At 36.2% G+C, this 22,190-nt stretch overlaps 1 protein-coding gene across 1 annotated transcript in view; it reads left to right on the top strand.

Moving 5' to 3' along the window:
- COL12A1 (collagen type XII alpha 1 chain) overlaps positions 1–22,190 on the top strand; it is a 116,904-nt gene that overhangs the window by 33,012 nt on the left and 61,702 nt on the right. The window contains exons 14-23 of the mRNA XM_029944879.1: positions 3,501–3,773; positions 10,046–10,312; positions 10,754–10,946; positions 11,821–11,942; positions 13,619–13,768; positions 13,850–13,969; positions 14,069–14,233; positions 14,759–14,905; positions 16,456–16,595; positions 17,042–17,171. Coding sequence (XP_029800739.1) covers positions 3,501–3,773; positions 10,046–10,312; positions 10,754–10,946; positions 11,821–11,942; positions 13,619–13,768; positions 13,850–13,969; positions 14,069–14,233; positions 14,759–14,905; positions 16,456–16,595; positions 17,042–17,171 — 1,707 coding nt within the window. The remainder of the gene's footprint in view (positions 1–3,500; positions 3,774–10,045; positions 10,313–10,753; positions 10,947–11,820; positions 11,943–13,618; positions 13,769–13,849; positions 13,970–14,068; positions 14,234–14,758; positions 14,906–16,455; positions 16,596–17,041; positions 17,172–22,190) is intronic.

Genomic DNA, 22,190 nt, shown 5'->3' with positions numbered 1-22,190 from the left:
CTGAACCTCATTCACAGCAAAATGTGACTAACTGTTGAATAAGAAGCATGTTTTGAGAGCCATTTCCTTTTGAAACAGGATGAAGGGGTGGAGAGAGTAGTGAACATCCCATGTGTGTTATGGAGGAGGAAGGATGTGATCAGATGATCCAATCTACTTCTCAGTTCTCTGAGGGTCAGCCATGAGAGAGAGAGAAAGAGAGGGAGAGAGAGGGAACACACACACACACACACACACACACACACACACACACACATGAGTGGGGGAGAGAGAGAGAGAGAGAGAGAGAGAGAGAGAGAGAGAGAGAGAGAGAGAGAGAGAGAAACACAGAATCTGAAGCAAGCTCCAGGCTCTGAGTTGTCAGCACAGAGCCTGACACGGGGCTTGAACCCACAGACTACAAGATCGTGATGTGGGCCAAAGAGGGATGCTTAACCAATTGAGCCACCCAGGTGCCCCATCCCTGTCTTTGTTTTGAAGGAGCCTTATTTCAGAGTGAAAGCAAGTGTGAGGGGTTCTTCCCACTCTGACCAAGCACATCTAACAAATAATGGCCTTAAAGAGGAGCAGAAGGAGAAAGAAATGAGAAAAGAATAAAGAATTGTAGGGGAATGAGAATAATAGAGATTTAAAGGATTTTTTTTAAGAAAGTATCAGTGCTTAGGCATATCTCCACATGTTCCAATTGAATTGACTTGGGCATGGCCCACTCTTTGGCACCCCAGGTGATTCTATGTATCTGATCAAGTCCAGTCCATTTATTTTTACCCAGGGCTCCAGGGGGTGACATAGCCTGCTGGTGGCCTGTGCAGCTGGTTGCACACCAGGTTTCAAGACCAGCTTAGCCACTTCACACCCTGCCAATTGTATCACAAGGTACAATTCAATTACTTCATTTGTTTTGTAATCCAATAATTGTCCAACCTAAGATTCCATTTAAATAATATTTTTAAAGGGTTATAGCTCTGATAAATTTTACTTGTCATAAGGACATCATATTCTCAAAATACTTGAGTTTAATGCAGCAGCTAGAATACCTAATTCTCCAGCTTTTTGAGAAAAAAAGTTTATCAATGTGTTTGACAAGAGCATAAGGTTAATATTTAAGAATATTCTTATTGGACGGCCTGACTGACACACAGGAAGCCTGCTGAAGCAGTTTATCTTGTCAATCTTGGCTTCTGGATTGAGGTGCCTTTCCTCCTTCTTTGGAGTTTATTTTCTTTGTTACTAATAAGGGATGTTGCAGTGCCAGTGTGTGCATATAATGCCTCTGGGTGTCACTGGCAGATATTATAATGTTTTGAGGATTGTTTTCTGTAACTGAGAATTTACACAGTGCTCCTTGGAATTAGAGTCATCATGCCATTAATTATAACTTAAGAATGTTTTTTAGTTAATGCTTCATTTGTATTTCAAAAAGTGCTCTTATAGACTCTTTTTTGGACATTGATAATCCTTGCAAAGGTCTTCACTGCAATTTAACTAGCATTTTGCTCCAGCTTTCCTGGTCCTGAGAGCGTTAAAACAGTTGATTAAAATCCATGGGAATGCTTGTCTAGTGAACTAGGCTCCTTTTGTTTGTAGCCCAGAATATTTTTGTGAATGTATGATTGCTTCAACCACAATTGTCTTCCTATTATTTTCTCACAAAGAAATCATTAGCTTGTGTTTGTGAGATTGATGGCTGTTGTCATGGAAATAGTGTCACAAACCCAGTGCTATATAAAGTAGGGAGGAAACAGGCTGAGAAACACAACCTTGGAGCAAACAAGATGCTGAAACTATTGTTTGTAAATTACTCTAGAGTTAATTTGGAAGATAATCCCCACATTCTATCTATTTATCTTATACATTTTTTTGGAATGTCATTAATGCAATTTTTGGCTCATTTAAGTTCAGTCATTTTCAAGTACAACTATTTTACAATGGCTGTGCCTAGCTGCAGTTTAGGGAATTCAGGGGAGGCACATATGAAAACAAAGTGTATTATCAAGCAAAGAAAATATGTGTTGCACATTGAAACTTAGAGACCAGTTGCTGGGATAGCAATGCTCAAAAAAAAAAAAAAATAAAAAGGAACAACCAAACCAAACCAGAAACAAACAGTTTGTTTATATTTCCCTAAGTAGAGAGAATATAAAGATAGGTGGCCATTTAAGTAGGAAATCTGTTAAAGAAGGCCTTCAAGTGAGTAGTAGCCTTCAAGTGTGCGGTGGAAAAAGTCAATGTGTTCTTGAAAATAAGTATTCTGGGTTTCAGTGAAATATGTAACTAATTTCCCTCCAGAGATGAGATGTCCTGTCAGCAGTTAAAGTTATTTATAATGGAGTTAGAATTTTCCATTTGTGCTTGGAGTCTGGTAAGATGCCCAGCTCCTGTTTTATTTATTTTTCCCTCTAAATTCTACACTATGATAGGTTTCTGTCTCTCCAGATTTCTTTCTTTCTTTTTTTGAATTTATTCTTATCATTACTTTTTGGGCTGAAATGTAGTTGTTTCATTATGCGTATCTTTAAGATACTCATTTTTACTCTTCAAGTAAAATAATAGTCTTCAAATTTCTTATAACAGCATTATATGTCATTTGCTTGAATATACAACAATTACTGGTGAAATGTATGTAGAGGCAGATAGTTTTATATTTAGGTCATGCTGTGGTATAAACCCTAGTAAAGGTAGCCAATATAAAGTGACCTGTATATTTATTTTACACTTAAATTATGGAAAGTGAGGGTTTTATTGGAAGACATCTGTGCCTCCTATTAAGTTGAGGTTTCCATATTTTTCCATTTGGGTTGTAGTTTTTTTTTGAATTGAAAGAGCCAAAATTTAGTAGTAGACATTTTCTATCAGCTAGAACAAGTGGTGTGTTTTATTTTGATGACTAATCGCTTTTAAGTTTTCCAGAGGTATTGGTGGTTTTCAGTTTCATTAGAGTTAAGCTATATTGGAAGGTTGCACTTGTACTTTTAAATGGCATGAACAAGTAGAGTTTTCATGAAAAAATGATTGCTGGAATTAATATTTGCAAGTGATATGAAATCATTGAAGTTATTTAAGTCATGCATTGAAAGGGAGCTTACTTAAGTTACATCAGAGAGAAAAAAATGGTAAAGAAGTAAAGAACTTCATCAACAATGGGCTATGTTGTAAAGTGGAATGAACTATGGTAAAATTTTGGGATTTAGATGCAATGTTCCCTTTGAAGGAAAAAGTTTTTAGGCACATACTCCTTCATATTTGGATGTCATCCTTGTCCTCAGGGGCTTTATGATCTGACTGGACATATGGGGACCAGGGTGATAGGTGGGAATCAGATAGGATTCTAAAGTTTTAGCTCATCAATCTGCTGCACTAACAGAAGAGGACAGATGGCTCAGGAGGAAGGAATGGGCAACCTTAGACTGAGTCTGAATTCAGCAAGTTAGGATGTGCACCAAGATAAAGGAATATTTAGTGGACATTGAAAAATGATTTCCCTTTCATTTCTATTCTAGAACGTGGTTCACCTAAGGATTTAGTTACTAAAGATATCACCGACACATCAATTGGGGCTTATTGGACATCTGCTCCAGGAATGGTTCGAGGTTACAGGGTTTCCTGGAAATCACTTTATGATGATATTGAGACTGGAGAGAAGAGTCTTCCCGGAGATGCAATTCATACTGTGATAGAAAATCTGCAGCCAGAGACCAAATACAAAGTTTCAGTATTTGCAGTTTACAGCAGTGGAGAAGGAGAACCTTTGAATGGAGAAGCCACGACTGAATGTAGGTAACATCATAAGGGGGTTTGTGCTTGTGTTGGTGCTATCAGCTATCAGCTCAAGTGACAGTTTAACCACTTGCCTTTATTTATTTCTTTTTATATGACAAATGGGGCCTGAAAAATTAGGACCTTTTAAAGAATGTGGTTTAGGGGTGCCTGGGTGGCTCAGTCAGTTAAGCATCCAACTTTTGTTCAGGTCATGATCTCACGGTTTGTGGGCTTGAGCCCCGCATTGGGCTCTGTGGTGATGGCTTGGAGCCCGGAGCCTGCTTCAGATTCTGTGTCTCCTTCTCTGCCTCTCCTCTGCTCATGCTCTGTCTCTCTCTATATAAAAAATAAATAATAAAAACAAAAACAAAAAAAGAATGTGGTTTAAATTCAGGTTCACTTAGTTCATTTAGTCTAAAAATTACATCAAATTTTGAAATATTGAATCTCCGCCAACTACCTATATTGGTCTCTCTCTGTCTTTTTTCCTGGTAGAGTGGTCAGCTAGATAGAGCAAGGGCTATGGAGACAAAGAGAAGGCAGGCACATCTATAGCTACATGACTTTGGGCAAATTACTTAATTTTCCTTGAGTTTCAGTTTCCTTATCTGTAGATTGCAGTCTCTTAGGGTTGTCTTGAGGACTAAATGAAATAACAGTGTGCAAAGCACTAAGCATAGTGCCTAGCCACTTAGAGTTGATTGATAAATGATAGTGGCTATTGAAGCTATGATTATAAGATACTGAAGACGAATCCTAGATTCCTAGAGTCTTTATTTTATTCCTTAGATTTGGTAAGGTTAAATCAAAAATCCACTCAAGTTTTTTGATGGCTTAATTTACCTTAATATCATTAATATTCTTTCTTATGAATACTTTTGAATGATTTTTCATCATTTATTATCAGCTGGTTGGTGAAAGATGTACCAGCATTCCATAATTCTCTTTCCTAAAAAGCCATTTTTTAGGAATAGAAATTTCTTTTTTTAAAAGTTTATATAAATATATAATTTTAAGAGAGAGAGAGAGAGAGAGAGAGCAAGTGCAGGAACGAGTGGGGGAGGGGCTGAGAGAGAGAGGGAGAGAGAGAATCTCAAGAAGGCTTCGCACTGTCAGCGCAGAGCCTGATGTGAGACTTGAGCCCAGCAACCATGAGATCATGACCTGGGCCAAAATCAGGAGTTGGACACTTAACCAACTGAGCCACTCAGGCACCTCTAAGCATAGGCATTTCTAAGAATTTGTAGGAGAAGATTTTATTCCTTTGGTTTTGAGAAGATTTTAGGAAAACGGGACATTCCTGAATTTCCTTTTAGTAGAAAGAATGGAAAAAGTGGGTGAATTTTTGGGTAAAGAAGGAGAGAGGGAAGTGCTATGAGCAATTTTAAATAAGCCCTATATCCTGATTTTAAATTGTCTCCAACTCTTTTGGTCAGGGTTGTCTGAAGAATTCACGTCTTTCTTTTTTCAATCACTGGAAAACTCAGGAGCGTGTGCCCAAGTTTAAATTTGTGTCAAAGTTAACCAGTTTAAAAAAAAACCTCTTCATTGGAAACTTCAATATGTGAAAAGGCACACTTCTCAATATTCACATGATTGGTTTCCATGGTAGTAAATGAAATCTTGCTTCTGAATATATTGGCTGATGCAGTTTAAGAATGTGGCAGAAATTCATCTATTTCTGGCAGAATTTTATTTGTTGTAAAGAGAAATCGTTTTATATACTAGGCCAGATATTACACATATAGCCAAATTTATTTGTAGGAGTGAAGATAGATACAATTCATGTGATTGAGCAGTTACAAAAGTATCTGTATTTAGAGGAGAACTTTTTCAAAAATTCTCCTCATTTGTCTTCCAAAAAGACCAAGTCTTCAAATATTTACTTGAAATTGAAAATCTCCACAAGGGATATGTTTTAGCCAAAAGCAAATATGTTAACAGAAATCCTAAATAAGGCTTCATCTCTAAGAAGCTGAGCTTCTAAGAAATTTTCAGTATTTTTTGGCTAATTGATTGATTTCAAGGTAAGTGAACAGAAAGGCCTCTTTTGAACTAGGAACAGACTAGTCAGGAATGAAACGTACAGTGTTTAGAGTTGCATTATTACACAAACTGCTCAAGCGTCTAAGCGAATGACAGAGGAGACAAGAAACTTTCTTTGTTCTACTTCTCTTTTGTCGTTGTATTTTGTTTTGCCCTCTTTGTGGAAAGTCATGCTGTTTAGGGAAACCGGAGTCAGACATGGTACTTGGGTGGTGGATGGCTGAGGTGTGGCTAACTGGGCAGAGTCACTAGGTCATGCTCTCAGAGTTTCTCATAAACTTCCAAGGGGACATTGTGGAAATGTCTTCGGGAGCGTTTTCACCTGAAACTCAGGAACATGGTGTGTAAACTGTGGACACGATGAAAGCCATGGATTGTGGCCCGAAAGCCAGCCACTGGGAGCCTCTGTTGGCCCTCGAGTTTATAGCAGCTGCTGTAGCAGAGGCACAGTGGGTGTCGGAAAGCATCTTGTGAGAGCTTCTAAAACCTGAAAAGCACTTACAAACGTGAGTGTTGCATCCTTTTATAGCATGTGGCATACCTATCAATAAAGTGAAAAATCTTGTTTTTACTCATGGGAAGCCAATGAGGCTTTTTTATTTCTTCCTCAATTTCAAAATTTTCCATGAAGACTAGGGTAATTATGTTGTACCTTATTTCACCTTGATTCTTTTATTTTAAAGAGTCAATTAAAAGGCAGGAACATCATTGTGATCCTTCAAGCATTTCAAAGTATGATATACAAAATTTGTTACTAACATAATTTAAATTTGGGACTGTTTTAAGGTTTGGAATTTCATATTTCGGGGAACATAGGCGTCTTACAAGACCAACACTTGTAAGAATTAACCGTTAATTTTTCTCAATTCTGAGTTGTGAGAAATTGGTCTGGAAATTTTGTGTAAGAGAGATACACCTTGTTCCACTGAATAAAAATTTAAGCGTAGAAATAAGAAGTCAGAAAACTTTAGCACAACCCTTTCTAGAAGTGTTAGACACACATCAACTTATTCAATATTTGTGACAATTGGCAAAAATAATAATCCAAATAGATTGTTATTCTATATACTATGCTTTCTCATACAGTTTTCAAAACCTTTTGTAAGGATTTTACATTTTTTTCTTTGAAAAATATAGTAAATAAAAATATCATATGTATATATAAATAAATAGTTCACTTACCTGGAGAATAGTAATAGAGAATTGAGGATTAATCTAAATAATGTTAATATTTATAGAAAATAATGGGCTTTGCTGAGAATGCTTAGTGTCTTTAAACCCTAAAATAAAAAATTGCAACCAGTTTACTCTTAGTTTAAAGTATACTTTTGCATCTCCCAGAAACATAATCCATAACCATATATTGAATTTCTTTTTTTAAATGTTTACTTATTTTTGAAAGAGAGACAGAGACAGAGTGTGAGCGGAGGAAGGGCAGAGAGAGAGAGACTCCAAAGAGAGAGACACAGCAATTGAATCAGATTGCAGACTCTGAGCTGTCAGCACAGAGCCTGACACAGGGCTTGAACCCAGGAAACCCGAGATCATGACCTGAGCTGAAGTCGGACGCTCAACCGACTGAGCCACCCACCCAGGCACCCCACCATAAATTGAATTTATTTATCTATTTTGACATTATGTGTCCTTTCTTTATAATGCCTCTTTTGCTTCTATAGCTGCTTTTAAGATTTTTTTTTGTCACTAATTTGAAGCAATCCACTTCTGATGTGCCTTGATGAGGTTTGTTTTCATGCTTTTTGTACTTGGGGCTAGTTGAGCTTCTTGGATCTGTCAGTTTATAGTTTTATAAAATTTGATAATATTTAGACCATTATTTTTTAAAAATACATTATTTATTATATCCCATTCTCTTTGGGTACATTATACATGTATTCATTTGTTTGAGGTTATCACACAGCTTACTATCATGCTGTTCAGCTTTTCAACCTGTTTTCCCCTTTTGTTTCATTTCAGATAGTTTCTATTACCATGTCAACAGGTTCATTAATTTCCTTTCCACAATTTCCAAATGTTTAATCTTAGACATTGTATTTTTCATCTCGAAGTTTGGTTTGAGTCTCTTTTATATGTTCTACGTCTTCACTTAACATGCCTAATATTTTTTTCTCCCATTATTAACATCTGGAATATAGTTATAATAGCTTGTTTTACTGTCCCTTTTGAATAATTATGTCATATGTGTCATTTCTGATGCTGTTTCTATTGATTGATTTTTCTTCTTATGGGTTGTCTTAGCTCCTTCTGCCATAACAAAATGCCACTAATTGGTGGCTTAAAAAACAGAAATTTATTTTCTCATATTTCTAGAGGCTAGACGTCCAAGATCAAAATTCTGGCAGAATTTGATTTCTATTGAGAACCTGGTTCCTGACTTACAGATGGCCATCTTCTCACTGTGTCCTCACATGACCTTTTCCCAGTCTCTGCATGGAGGTGGAGAGAGAGAGAGAGAGAGAGAGAGAGAGAGAGAGAGAGAGACCTCTGATGTCTCTTCTTCTTCTTATAAGGACTTTAGTCCCATCAGATTAGGACCCTAATCTTACTACTTTATTTAATCCTGATTATCTCTCCAAGGTCCCAACTCCAAATACCATCACATTAGAGGTTAAGGCTTTAATAAATGAATTTCAAAGAGACACAATCACTCAGTCTATAACACAAGTCATATTTTTCCTTCTTTCCGTACCTGGTAATTTTTATGAAATGCCAGACTTCATGAATTTTACTTTGTTAGGTGCCAGATATTTTTACATTCTTATAAATCTCTTTAAGCTTTGCTCTGGGATTCAGTTAAGTTATTTGGAAGTAGTTTAATCTTTCTCAAGCTCTCATTTAACTTCTGTTGCAAGTAGACCAGAGGATCCTTTAGTTTAGGGCTAATTTTGCACCATTAATGGGGCATTACTGGAGGACTGCATGAACTCTAGGACATAATTGTTCCTTCTGCTGCTTTCGTGTAGTTCTTTCCCTAGTTTTGGGTGGTTTCTTCATACATATGCACTGATTAGTCCTGGGCTGAAGACTCCAGGAGGACCTCTTGCAGATTTTTGGAGCTTTTCCCTCTGTTACACCATCTCGTCAGAACTCTGCCTGCAATTCTAGATGCCGTGGACTCCCCTGACTTACAAAACCATCTCCTCAATTAAGTGAGATCATCAGGCTCCATCTGGTTTCCCTTTTCTTGAACTGGGGCTGGAAATTCTCTCTAAGCAACAAGCCAGGACAATCATGAAGCTCACTCCCATTTGTTTTTATCTCTCAGGGATCACTGTCCTATATCACCTGATATCCAATGTTGAAAATTTCTGTTCAATCTAAATTTAGTTTATTTAGATTTTTTAGTTGTTACAAGTGGTCCTTGTCGAAAATTTCTCATAGGATCAAGAAGATTCTTTGCAATGTTTCCTTCAGTTTAGTGTCTTCGTACAGAAAATGCTTATGATCTTTGAATGCTAAGGTTATTGAACTGAGTGAAATGATCTTGCTTCTATACTCTAACTTTGTAAAAGAAAAGGGATGTGTGTTGGCTTTTTGTGGGTGTTTAGTGATCTGTTTCTGATACTTATATAGTTATTAATAATTGTGAAATATTAGTATAAGAATTTAATAAAAAACATTGATTATAGATTTATCAAATGCTTTTTACATATAGTGTTTCCTAAAAGACTCAATGTATACCAGTCTGTTTTTAGAACCCTGGAGATACTTTTATGTAAGAGTTTCCTATTCTTTTTGTGTTCATGTCAGTGACAGTCACAAGAATAGAATTAACTATAGTCAACTCTGGCTAATCATTTATGGACCATACCTTTTACTGAAAAGACCCAAATAATATTTCTGACCTTGCATTCACGAGTTTTAGTATTCTCCACAACATGATTGCTACAAGAATTCTTTACAGATGGAAATATAATAAAAATTCTAAAGCTCATCTCCGGAAATGGATGTTTTCTTGACTAAAGTCTCTAGAATGCAAAAGGAAATCCATGCAATATGAACTTCCATTTTTTAGTTATTAGCTAGATAAAGAGACACATCCTACCGTGATCTCGCTGAGATTAGGCTCACACGCCACCATGAATTTATGAGAGAGAACATTGCTGAGCAAGAGAATACTGGGCATATTTAAGAAACCACAGTTCTTTACACATAAATGGGAAAGAAGGCGTGTATTTTCTTTCAACCTGCTATACATTGTAATCTTCCCTTTATCTCACAGTATCCCCAGATTCAAAAACCTTGAAAGTGGATGAAGAAACAGAAAACACGATGAGAGTTACGTGGAAACCAGCACCTGGGAAAGTTACCAACTACCGCGTTGTGTATCGCCCTCGTGGGGGAGGGAGACAAATGGTTGCTAAAGTGCCGCCCACGGTCACATCGACAGTGTTAAAGCGGCTTCAGCCCCAGACCACATATGACATCACAGTTCTCCCAATGTACAAGACAGGGGAAGGGAAGCTCAGGCAAGGATCAGGAACAACAGGTACAAAGTAAAAACAATTTTTGGAGGGGGGGGCGTGAGTGTAATATATTAAAGGAAGGCTTTAATACATCTACTTTATTTGTTAGTGTCGAAAATCAATTCTATAGTAAATTAAATTATAATAATCAGATGAGATGCCTGATTAGCATATTATTCCTGGTAAAATGGTTCTACATATTAATGTTCTAATGCTAATATGACCTTATAAATGGTGAGAATTATTTATATGTCCATTTGGGTAGCACCTCATTATCAGGATTTGTATTGGATGTTATATCTAGTGCTATCATATTTTATAAATATACAGTTTGAAGTGTTGTGTTTGTGATTCCCATGTACATCACTTAGATATTTCTAATCCAAATTCTTATTGCAAGAGGTAATAAAAAACCGAAAACCTAGTCTTATGGATAATATTTTAAAATGTTTTTATCGTTACAGCTTCTCGATTTAAGTCACCCAGAAACCTCAAAACATCTGACCCAACCATGTCAAGTTTCCGAGTGACCTGGGAGCCTGCACCTGGGGAAGTAAAGGGTTATAAAGTCACTTTCCACCCTACAGGGGACGACAGACGACTGGGGGAGTTAGTGGTTGGACCATATGACAATACAGTTGTTTTGGAGGAACTTAGGTAAGAATGAACTATATTCAGTTTTTGTTAAAAGATTGAATAGTTTATGTAAAGTAGTAGACCTGATACAGGTAATCACTTATGTGTCTGATTGCCAGCAGAGTGTTTAAAATCAGCTGACATTTCTTTCAAATCTTATTCTTACAGAAGATGAGGTTAGGATTCAGAAGCTAGCAGAGTTTTTTTGTAACGTTTTAATGATTTTTGCTATTAAGTGATTAGGAATGGCATTTTTTCAATAACATCCCACTTTTTGAAAATTAACTTTCATATTTCATGATTCACCAAAAAGCAGCTTGTCCCTAACCAGGTCTGTGGAAATGTGGGGGTTCTTGTGCCTTCTGGAAAGGCCCAGGTGACTCACGCTGAGATGCCGAATCCGAATCCTCTTCCTGGGAGAGAGAAGCAGGACTTTGTGTGGGGTGCCAGCTGGCAGGATCAGGAAAGGGTGGGCTGATTAAAGGTCTCGCTTCAGGCTGTGCAGTGGAAGGAAGTCTGAGTTTGAACAGCACCCTACATTCATTACAGTAGGAAGAAAGGACTACTGTGGATTGCCTTTTGGAAAGTTTGTTTGTCTCAATCATTCATTCAAAGATATTGAAATCTATATACACACTCACTGTTTGCTTTTAGCGGATTAGAGAGAACAAAATTTATTGAGCCTGCTGTGTGCCAGGCATAGTGCTAGGTACTTTATGTCACCTTGTACGATACAACATTTAAATGATTTTCTTAAAGCCCATTGCTTAGAAGCAGTACCTTTTAACTTCCTATAAATGAACATTTGTAAATCAAGATAAATGTGTTTAACGAAGCAAAATATGCTACCACTTGAGCCAATTATCCATACAGACTATATATTTTAACATTTCAGGGCAGGTACCACCTATAAAGTAAATGTTTTTGGAATGTTTGATGGAGGAGAGAGTTCACCCCTTGTTGGACAAGAAATGACAACCCTTTCTGACACAACAGTCATGCCAATTTTATCCTCTGGTAAGAAATTGAGTTATATTTCCCTAGGAAAACTTAATATTATGATACTATTTCAAATTTGAACTGTTAGGTTAGTCACACAGTGAAAAGCAAATATAAACACTTTATACAAAAATATTTTAAAAATATGCACACTTAGAAATGTACCTTCAAACATCCAGCTAAGCCTACCTTTGACAATATTTTTTAACGCCTATCTTGTCTGCATTTGCACTGGTTGCATAGTATGGTATTATTTAAAGTTGAGTTTTTGAAATAGGTAGGTAATATACATTTTCTCTCTTTTTGATGACTAAAATGCAATGTTATTTTGTTAAAATGGTTGCAGAAATGCTTTATTTGGGCTGAGCGAGCAGAGCTGGGTTACATAAATAGGTGGACAGCCATGACTTGGTAAGCAACATGTAAACATAAGCTCTTTAGATGTTCCTCCTCCTGCCACAATTCTGGCTTTGATGTGCATGAAGCTAGCTTTGAACATTCTCAGAGGTGGAAGTAGTGAATAGAATTTACCTCTACATATTTTCCATCATTTGATAAAAAGGAGTAGAGCTGGGCAGAGGAAGGGCAGGCTTGCAAAGGGTTGGGTGTTTGGAGTGGTATTTAGAAGTCTTCAATCCTGATGGGATGTATATGCAAAGGATGCCTTTGTAATGTGACGAGCAGCATTTACTTTTCTTGGATGCTAGGATTTAAAAAATATGGACGTGGACAAAAGAAATGAAAGTGTCAAATCCTGCTGTTTTGTATGAATGTTCTGTTGTTTCTGTTATGATGATATTAACTGACTTATATTTTTATTTTGTAGCTTGTGCACTGAGGATATTGGGATTTTTCTCTCTTTCCAAAGCACCCTAGCTTTGTATCAGTGTTTGTGCTTATTGTCTCTAAAGCTCTCAATTTGTGTATTTGTTTGCATACTTTTCTAAATTGTCTTCCTTCTTTCTTGATTTTTTAAATGTGCAGACTTCACCATCTGTATTTACCTGATTGTTTTACATAGTATATGACAGTTAAGCAGCTAGGAATTCAATAATATCAGGTTTTAGAACAAGGTATCCTTATTTCAAAAAGTTCTAATTTTAAGAGTCATGTGTCTAGTCCTTCATAATATATATAACAATTACCCAGAAGCTTAATTATTTTAGAAGATATCTTCAGCTCACTCAAACCTGTCTTAGCTCACATATTTTATCAGTCCGTTTCATATTTATCTGTTAATGACCATTACATATTATAAAAAAGTGAGTCATGCAATCTTTAGATCACATTAAAATTTTATTAAAATTATCAATGCCTTATAGCTAGATAGCTGTACATTCTCATTCATTTATTCCAGCTCTTGGGTTTGTAAGCCCTTTCACATTTATAATGATGATTTAATTTAAGTCTCCAGCATCTTTGACTGTGGCCAAGAAATAGAGTCAAAGATGAAGGAAAGATTTGCCACTGGAATAATCATTGGAGGAACTGGTGATTCTTATGAATGTTATTTGAGGTTAAAAAATCACATGGACATAGTTTCGGAGTCTTGACCTCCAAATCACCAACCTAAGCTACAGAACTGAGGCAGTTAGGCAACACTGAGCACCCAGGGATGACAGAGGCATGGTTAGGAAGTCACTCTGCTAGGAATTTGCTCCTTACTCTGTCCTGTCTCATGATTGCCATGTCAGGAATGGAGTGTATCACCAGAGCGGAAGCAGACATCGTGTTGCTGGTGGATGGATCCTGGAGCATTGGCAGGGCAAATTTTAGAACCGTGAGGAGTTTCATTTCTCGTATTGTGGAAGTCTTTGAAATTGGTCCCAAAAGAGTACAAATTGGTAGGTCTGGCAATATTGAAGATCTTTAGATATTTTCATCATATTCTGTTATACCTGCTAATGCCAGTGATGTTATTTTAGCCCTTGCTCAGTACAGTGGGGATCCCAGAACAGAGTGGCAGTTAAATGCTCACAGAGACAAGAAGAGCTTGTTGCAAGCTGTGGCCAACTTACCATACAAAGGAGGCAACACTCTCACAGGTGAGTAAGGACAGCCTGGTGCACTTTTAGGTCTTGCTTTTGGTCAGAACTTGTGACTGAATAATGATGGGACTGATTCTCTTTTAAAAATCCCACTAGGCATGGCTTTGAATTTCATTCGTCAACAGAGCTTCAAGACCCAAGCTGGCATGAGGCCTCGAGCTCGAAAAATTGGTGTTCTCATCACCGATGGAAAATCACAAGATGATGTTGAGGCACCTTCGAAGAAACTCAAGGATGAAGGCGTGGAGCTGTTTGCTATTGGTAAGCATTAAAAGGCTAGCAGAGCCCCTGGGGTTATAAAAGCTGAGGATATTTTTATAGTTAAAAATATTTTTTGAAGTATAAACATATAAACATATTTTCCCTATCACATAATTTGTCAAAAAAGATATGCCAAGAAATCAACTCATTTTCTTTTCCCCTTATAATGAGATGGAACTACATGGCTTCTTGGAAGAAAGTAATGAGTCAAGAGGACAAATGTACTATTTGTAGGATTCAGGAAAATCCCTGTTTGGTTTTCTGTGGCACTATGTTTATTTTTGATATCCATTATTTTAATTTCCAGAGAAAACCCTCCAGAGACACTTTTTTGGTGGGAAATTGGTGCTAGAAGCAGTTAGAAGAAGCCAACTGAGAATAGCGTTTGGTTCATATTATATTTTATTTGTTTCTATTTTGTACTAGAGATAGTCATTTTATTATTGAGAAAAATCATATCTATGTTCTAGTTAACATTGAAAATATAAATGCTTTTAATTTGAATGTATCCTTTTTTTTTGCAAGGTATTAAAAATGCTGATGAAGATGAGTTAAAGATGATTGCAACAGATCCTGATGATACGCACGCATACAACGTGGCCGATTTTGAGTCACTCTCTAGGATTGTGGATGACCTCACCGTTAACTTGTGTAACAGTGTCAAAGGTCCAGGTAAGATTAACCTAACATTTCTCACTCACAGCACTGTTGATATTTGGGAGAGATAATTATTTTTTGGATGGGGGAAGGGGACTCTTTCGTGTATCATGAAAACGTTTAGCAGCATCCCTTGGCTCTACTACTGGGTGTCAGTAGCATTCCCTGAGTTGTGACAACTAAAAATATCTTTGAATGTTGTTGGGGAGAATAATGCCCTCAGTTGAGAATCATTCGTTTAGTCCATGAGTTTCTCTCAGTTTTGTTTCTGATGGCAGCGAATTGGAAATGACTTTTAGCTTATTTGAAGATAAACAAAAAATATGGAAGAAATGGTTCATATGCTTTGGGTATTGAGGATACATTTATTTGACGTTTTTTTTTTCTTGAGTTTCTCTCTCCAAACATTTGCAGATTTTCTTTTTGGATTTTGAACAACAGGCTGACCTTTTCCCTGGAGAAACAGACCAGCCAGGAAGCCAGATTTTTTGGCTTCTGGCTTTGGATTAGCTGAGAGAGTTGTAGTTTTATTTAGTTGGAGAGACCTTTGAGTGGGGATGAAAACATCTTTTATCTGTTTTCCTTTATTTATTTTTTTATCAACTGTGTAATAGTTGCATTCATTCTAGTTTCCCAGACTGTAAAATTGCTTGATAATTTTGTAGGCTTGATTATGACCCAACCATAGTAAAGGTTAGAGTGCTAGGAATGGAAATGCTTCCCTCAGCTTTACAAAAAAGTCGGAAGAGTGTGTAAGAGAATGATTGCCATGCTAAGGACGTTATTGGATTAATTCTCCTTAAATTATTATTTGTGACATCTAATTGTCACAGTGAACTTAATATCTCTATTTTCATTGATGTTAAGTCTAGATATTGGTCTGTAGTCATTCTCTTGTTCCTTGGTCATTTCACTTTCCTTAACCAGAGAGAGCACAATCGCAGGCAGTAGGATATTCCCAAATTTTTAGAGTTGGTGGTTTTTTTTTTTCTCTCTCTCGAGTAAGAAAGTGGTTAGCTTCTCTTACCACTGAACTAGGTTCTATAGGAGAACCAAACATAAATGAGAAACCAATTCTGTCCACATGCAGTATAACCTATTGTTAAGGAGATTAAGACATGAATATGAATAATCAAAAGATAATGAAGGTGGTGAACTTGGGTGGTCCAACAGTGATAGAGACAATGGAATTGTCAGGACCCAAATCTTTATTCATTAATTGTATGTGTAAGGTTAGGGAAAGGAGGAAGTACTCAAAGATGATTCAGAGGTTTTTGAGTCTAGGTGATTGGTAAATGGGTGGCACCACCAGGAAGAGTGGGATCAGGTTTTAATGAAAGAAATGATCTCAGGCTTGAATCTTCAGGTACTAAAGAATCCTTTGCCCACCCATTCAGGGAGGTCTTATGAGCAACGGGACTCTAGACTGATTTACTGTATAAAGTATATCAGGATGTGTGTACAAGTTTGAAATATGGGGAGTCATGCTGTTTTGACCTAATTTTAGATTTCATCACCTTGCTATAATAATGATAAAAGCAGTTGCACTTTATTTCCATGTGTAGGTGACTTGGAAGCACCTTCTAACCTAGTTATTTCTGAGAGAACCCATCGTTCTCTTAGAGTGAGCTGGACACCTCCTGCTGACAGTGTGGATAGGTATAAGGTGGAATACTATCCAGTTTCTGGAGGGAAACGTCAAGAAGTGAGTAAACAACACCTGCAACCCACTCCTTCCTGATTTTGAGGTTGAGTCCTTCATATTAGGGCTCAAAAAAATGTCAAGTGTGGAGCAAGAATGATGTAGAGAGGGGCAGAACTAAAGCAACAGTGGTGCTTTCTATTCCTTAATCAAAGGATGCTCGATTTATTTGTAAATTTATAGTAGAATCCTTGAGGTGGAAGGACACACTAAAGATGATCTAGTTTTACCTACTTATTTTACAAATAAGGAAACAACAGCTGGGAAAATAAATTATATGAATTTTCTAAGATTTTATTGTAATCTGGTAATTTCCAAAAGCAAAAGACAATAGCCTCATTGAAATATAATTTCTAAGCTCATTGCAGTGAACTACTTTGTAATGGTTGTAGAAAAGAGGGAAGTGATTACAGAATAAGTTGCTATTGTTTTTTAAATTTTTCCCTTAGTTTTATGTGAGCCGACTGGAAAGTAGCACAGTACTGAAAGATCTGAAGCCTGAAACAGAGTATGTTGTTAATGTGTACTCTGTGGTGGAAGATGAATACAGTGAGCCTCTGAAGGGCACAGAAAAAACTCGTAAGTCAGATTAAAAAACTTCTCATTGTTTTGTTTTTTAAGATACACAGGTGGCAGTTCATATGGAATTTTTTGTCAGCCTTCCAAATCATTCCATTGTTAAATATCATTCAACAAGTACTTACAAAGTGTGTTCTTTGTACAGGTGCTCAGTAAATACTCATCTGCTCTTACTGGCTATTCTTGCCATCATGGGACCCCGCTGGTAGAATAGGTAGTCATGGCCATAGATAACAGAGAGGGCTCAATTACTTTTCATATAGTTATCCACTTAAGAAAGATGTCATGTGGGGTATGGGACAAAGATTAGGAAGAGGAGCTGTGCAGAGATGACCTACTTCAGTTTTGCAGATAGCCAGATCTTCCTGCTGTCAATGAGATCACCCATATTTTTATGGTCTTTTTATTCTGGCCTTTATTAGAGAAGTCCTAATGACTTTGACTTTGAGTAGAGCTTTTGGCAGAGTTGTTCCTTGCTCCTACTCCTGGTAAGGTTTCTGAGACCATATGAAAGAACTCTTTCCTTTTCCCATCTTCTTGGCTGGACTCCAGGGGAACGGAGGCCATCAATAAGACAAAGGAGTGGGCATCACTCTTTCCAAGGCAAGAATTGACTCTACTTACTGTTCAGTTCCTTAAGTCTATATCTCTTCTCTCTTTATTATATAAGGTTTAGATGTACAACATTGTAAGCTGACATCTGTATACACTACAAAGTGATCACCCTCAGAAGTCTATTACCATCCATCACTCTACGCTTGGTCCTCTACGCCTTTCACCCACCCTCCAACCCTGTTCCTCTCTGGTAACCACCAGTCTGTTCTCTCTATCTATGGATTTGGTTTTGTTTGTTTGTTTGGGTTTTGTTTGTTTTTAGACTCCACATATGAGTGAAGTCATATGGTATTTCTCTTTCTCTTAGCTTATTTCTTTTAGCATAATACTCTCAAGGCCCATTCTTGTTGTCACAAATGGTAGGATTTCATTTTTTTTATACCTGAGTAGTATTCTATTTTGTGTATGTGTGTGTGTGTATACATTTCATTATGTATCACTTCTTCTTTATCCATTTATTCACCAATGCACACATAGGTTGTTTCTATATCTTGGCAGTAATAAATAATGCTGCAGTGAACATAGAGTTGCATATATCTTTTGAATTAGTGGCTTTGTATTCTGTGAATAAATAGCCAGTAGTGGAATAGCTGAACCTTATGGTATCTATTCTTAATATTTTTGCAGAATCTCCATACTCTTCTGCATAGTGGCTGCACCAATTTGCAATCCCACCAATAGTGTATGCGGGTTGTCTTTTCTCCACATCCTTGCCAGCACTTGTTATTTCTTATCTTTTTGATAATAACATTCTAACATGTTTGAGATGATATCTCATTGTAGTTTTGAATTGCATTTCCCTAGTAACTAGTATGTTGAACATCTTTGCATGTGCCTTTTAGCCATTTGTATGTCTTCTTTGGAAAAACGTCTATTCATATCCTCTGCCCATTTTTTAATTGAATTCTTTGTTTTGTTGTTCTTGTTGTTGCATTGTATGAGTTCTTTATACATTTTGGATATTAACTCCTTATTGGGGTTTTGATTTGCAAAAACATTCTTCTATCCACTGGATTGCTTTTTGTTTTGATGACGGTTTCCTTTGCTGAGCAGAAGCCTTTTAGTTTAATGTGGTCTCATTTGTCTATTTTTATTTTTGTTTTCCTTGCCTTTGGAATCCGAGCCACAAAAACATCAAGATGGGGCGTCTGTGTGGCCCAGTTGGTTAAGCATCTGACTTCAGCTCAGGTCATGATCTCACAGTTCATGAGTTTGCACCCTACACTGTGCTCTGTGGGCCACCTCAGAGCCTGGAGCCTACTTCACATTCTGTGTCTCCCTCTCTCTGTCCCTCCCCTGTTTGCACTCTGTCTTCTCTCTCTCTAAAAAATAAACATTAAAAAAAATAAAATAAAGAAAAAGCATCACCAAGACTAATGTCAAGAAGCTTACCATCTATGTTTTGATTCTAGGAATTTTATGGTTTCAAGTTTTATATTCAAGTCTTTAAACCATTTTGAGTTAATTTTTGTACATGGTATAAGATCATGGTCTAAGTTTCATTCTTTTGCTTGTGACTGACCAGTTTCCCAGAACCCTTTATTGAAGATACTGTTTTTATTCCATTCTACATACAATGGTTTCTCTGTCGTAAATTAATTGTACATATATATGTAGGTTAATTTCTGGACTCTCAATTCTGTTCTGTTGATATGTGTGTTTGCTTTTGCCTGTGCCATACTGTTTTGATTTCTTTAGCTTTGTGATATAGTTTGAAATCAGAGACTGTAATATTTTCAACTTTGTTCTTCTTTCCCCGTGATTGCTTTGGCTATCCTGAAGGATCTTTTGTGTTTTCACACAAATTTTAGAATTATTTGTTCTAGTTTTGTGAAATATACCATGGCAATTTTGACAGGGATTGCATTGAATCTGTAGATTTTTATGGATAGTATGGACATTTTAATAGTATAAATTCTTCCAATCTATGAGCACAGTGTATCTTTTCATGTATTTGCATATCTTCATTATTTTTATTAGCTTTTATTAGTTTTCAGTGAATAGGTCTTTCACCTCCTTGGTTCAATTTATTTCTAGATATTTTATTCTTTTTGATGCAATTATAAATGAGGTTATTTTCTTAATTTATCTTTTTGATAGTTTGTTATTAGTGTATGGAAATATCATACACATCTGTATATTGATTTTATATCCTGCGATTTTACTGAATTCATTTATTAAGTCTAACAGTTTTTGGTGGAGTCTTCAGGGTTTTCCATATATAGTATCATGTCATTTGCAAATAGTGTCAGTTTTACTCTTTCCTTTCTGATTTGAATACCTACCCCTTGCCCCATGTCTAGTTAAAATGTTTAGGACTTCCAATACTATGTTGAATTAGTGGTGAGAGTGGGCATCCTTGTCTTGTTCTTGAACTTGGGGGTAAAGCTTTCAGCTTTCTCCCACTGCAAGTGATGTTAGCTGTGGGTTTATCATGTTTGTGGGTTTATTATATTGAGGTTCATTTCCTCTATTGCCACTTTGTTGAGAGTTTTTAAAATCATAAATGGATGCTTTTTCTGCATCTGTTGAGATGATCGTATGTTTTTAATCCTTCATTTTATTATTGTAGTGTATCACATTGATTGGTTTGTGAATTTGAACCATTCTTCATCCCTGGAATAAACCCCACTTGATCATAATGCATAATGTTTTTAATGTATTGTTGAATTTGGTTTGCTAATATGTTGGAGATTTTTACATCTATGTTTGTCAAGGATATTGACCCATAATTTTCATTTTTTTTTATTGTGGCATCCTTGTCTGATTTTAATGTCAAGGTTATGTTGGCCTTGTAAAATGTATTTGGAAGCATTCCCTCCTCTTTAATTCTTGGAAGAGTTTGACAAGGTTAGGTATTAAATCTCCTTGACTGCTTGGAATATTTCACCAGTGAAGCTGTTTGGTCTTGAACTTTTGTTTGCTGTGAGGTTTTTGATTTCTCATTCAATCTTCTTGCTAGTAATCATTCTACTCAGGTTTTCTATTTCTTCCTGATTCAGTCTTGGGAGATTGTATATTTCTAAGAATTTATCTTTTTTCTTCTAGGGTGTCTAGTTTGTTGGCATATTGTTTACAGTAGGGCCTTTTAAAAAAAAGTTTGTTTATTTATTTATTTATTTATTTATTTAGAGATAATAAGTGGGGGAGGAGCTGAAAGAGAGAGAGGGAGGGAGGGAGGGAGGGAGAGAGAGAGAGAATCCCAAAAGGCTTCATGCTGAGTACAGAGCTATTTGTGGGGTTTGATCTCACAACTGGGAGATCATGACCTGAGCTGAAATCAAGGGTCAGATCCTTAACTGAATGAGCCACCCAGGCACTCCTATAATAGTATCTTATGATCTTTTTTTTTTTCCCCACTGTGGTATCAGTTTTAACTTTTCTTTCATTTTTGATTTTTTTTGAGTTCTTTTTTCCCCTTATTTTAATTAAAGGTGTTTTGATTTTGTTTATCTTTTCAAAGAACCAACTCTTAGTTTCATTGATCTTTTCTATTTCCTTAGTCTCTATTTATTATTGTTTTCTGCCTCTGATGTTTATTATTTCCTTTCTTTTGCTAACTTTGGGTTTCTTTTTTTTTTCTAGTTTCTTTAGGTGTAAAGTTAGATTGTTTATTTGAGATTTTTCTTGTTTCTTGAGCCAAACCTATATTGCTATGAACTTCCCTCTGAGAATTGCTTTTGCTGAATCTCATAGATTTTGGTATGCTATTTTTCTTTTATTTTTTTCTCTAAGTATTTTCTGATATCTCCTTTGATTTCTTTTGATGACCCCATGGTTGTTCAGTTGCACGTTATTTGTTTTCATGATTTTGTAGGTTTTCCAGTTTTGTCATTGTACTCCACCTCTAGTTTCTTACCATTTTTGTCAGAGAAGATGCTTGATATGATTTTAATATTTGTGATCTATCTTGGAGAATGTTCCATATGCCCTTGAGAAGTATGTGCATTCTACTGCTTTTGGATAGAATGTTCTGTATTTATTTATTATTAATGTGTCACTTAAGCCCAATATTGCCTGATTGATATTATGTCTCATGATCTATTCATTGCTAAAACTAGGGTGTTAAAGTCTCCTACTATTATTGTTTACTTTCAATTTTTTCCTTCAGGTTTTTAAATATTTGTTTTATATATTTTGGTGCTCTTGTGTTGGGTGTTTATAAATAAACTTTTATTTTTAAATGTTATATCTTTTGGCTGAATTGATCTTTTTATCATTATGTGGTGCCCCTCTTTGTCTTTTAGTACAGTATTTGTTTTAAAGTCTATTTCGTCTGATATTAGTATAGCTACATCAGCTTTCTTTTCATTTCCATTAGCATAGAATATTTTTTCACATTCCTTCACATTCAGTCTGTGTGTGTCCTTACTTCTTTTTTTTTTTTTTTTCAAGTTTGTGGGT

Source organism: Suricata suricatta, chromosome 7, assembly GCF_006229205.1.
Source record: "Suricata suricatta isolate VVHF042 chromosome 7, meerkat_22Aug2017_6uvM2_HiC, whole genome shotgun sequence".
NCBI classification, from domain to species: Eukaryota; Metazoa; Chordata; class Mammalia; order Carnivora; family Herpestidae; genus Suricata; species Suricata suricatta.
This window is presented reverse-complemented; position numbering and strand designations above follow the sequence as displayed.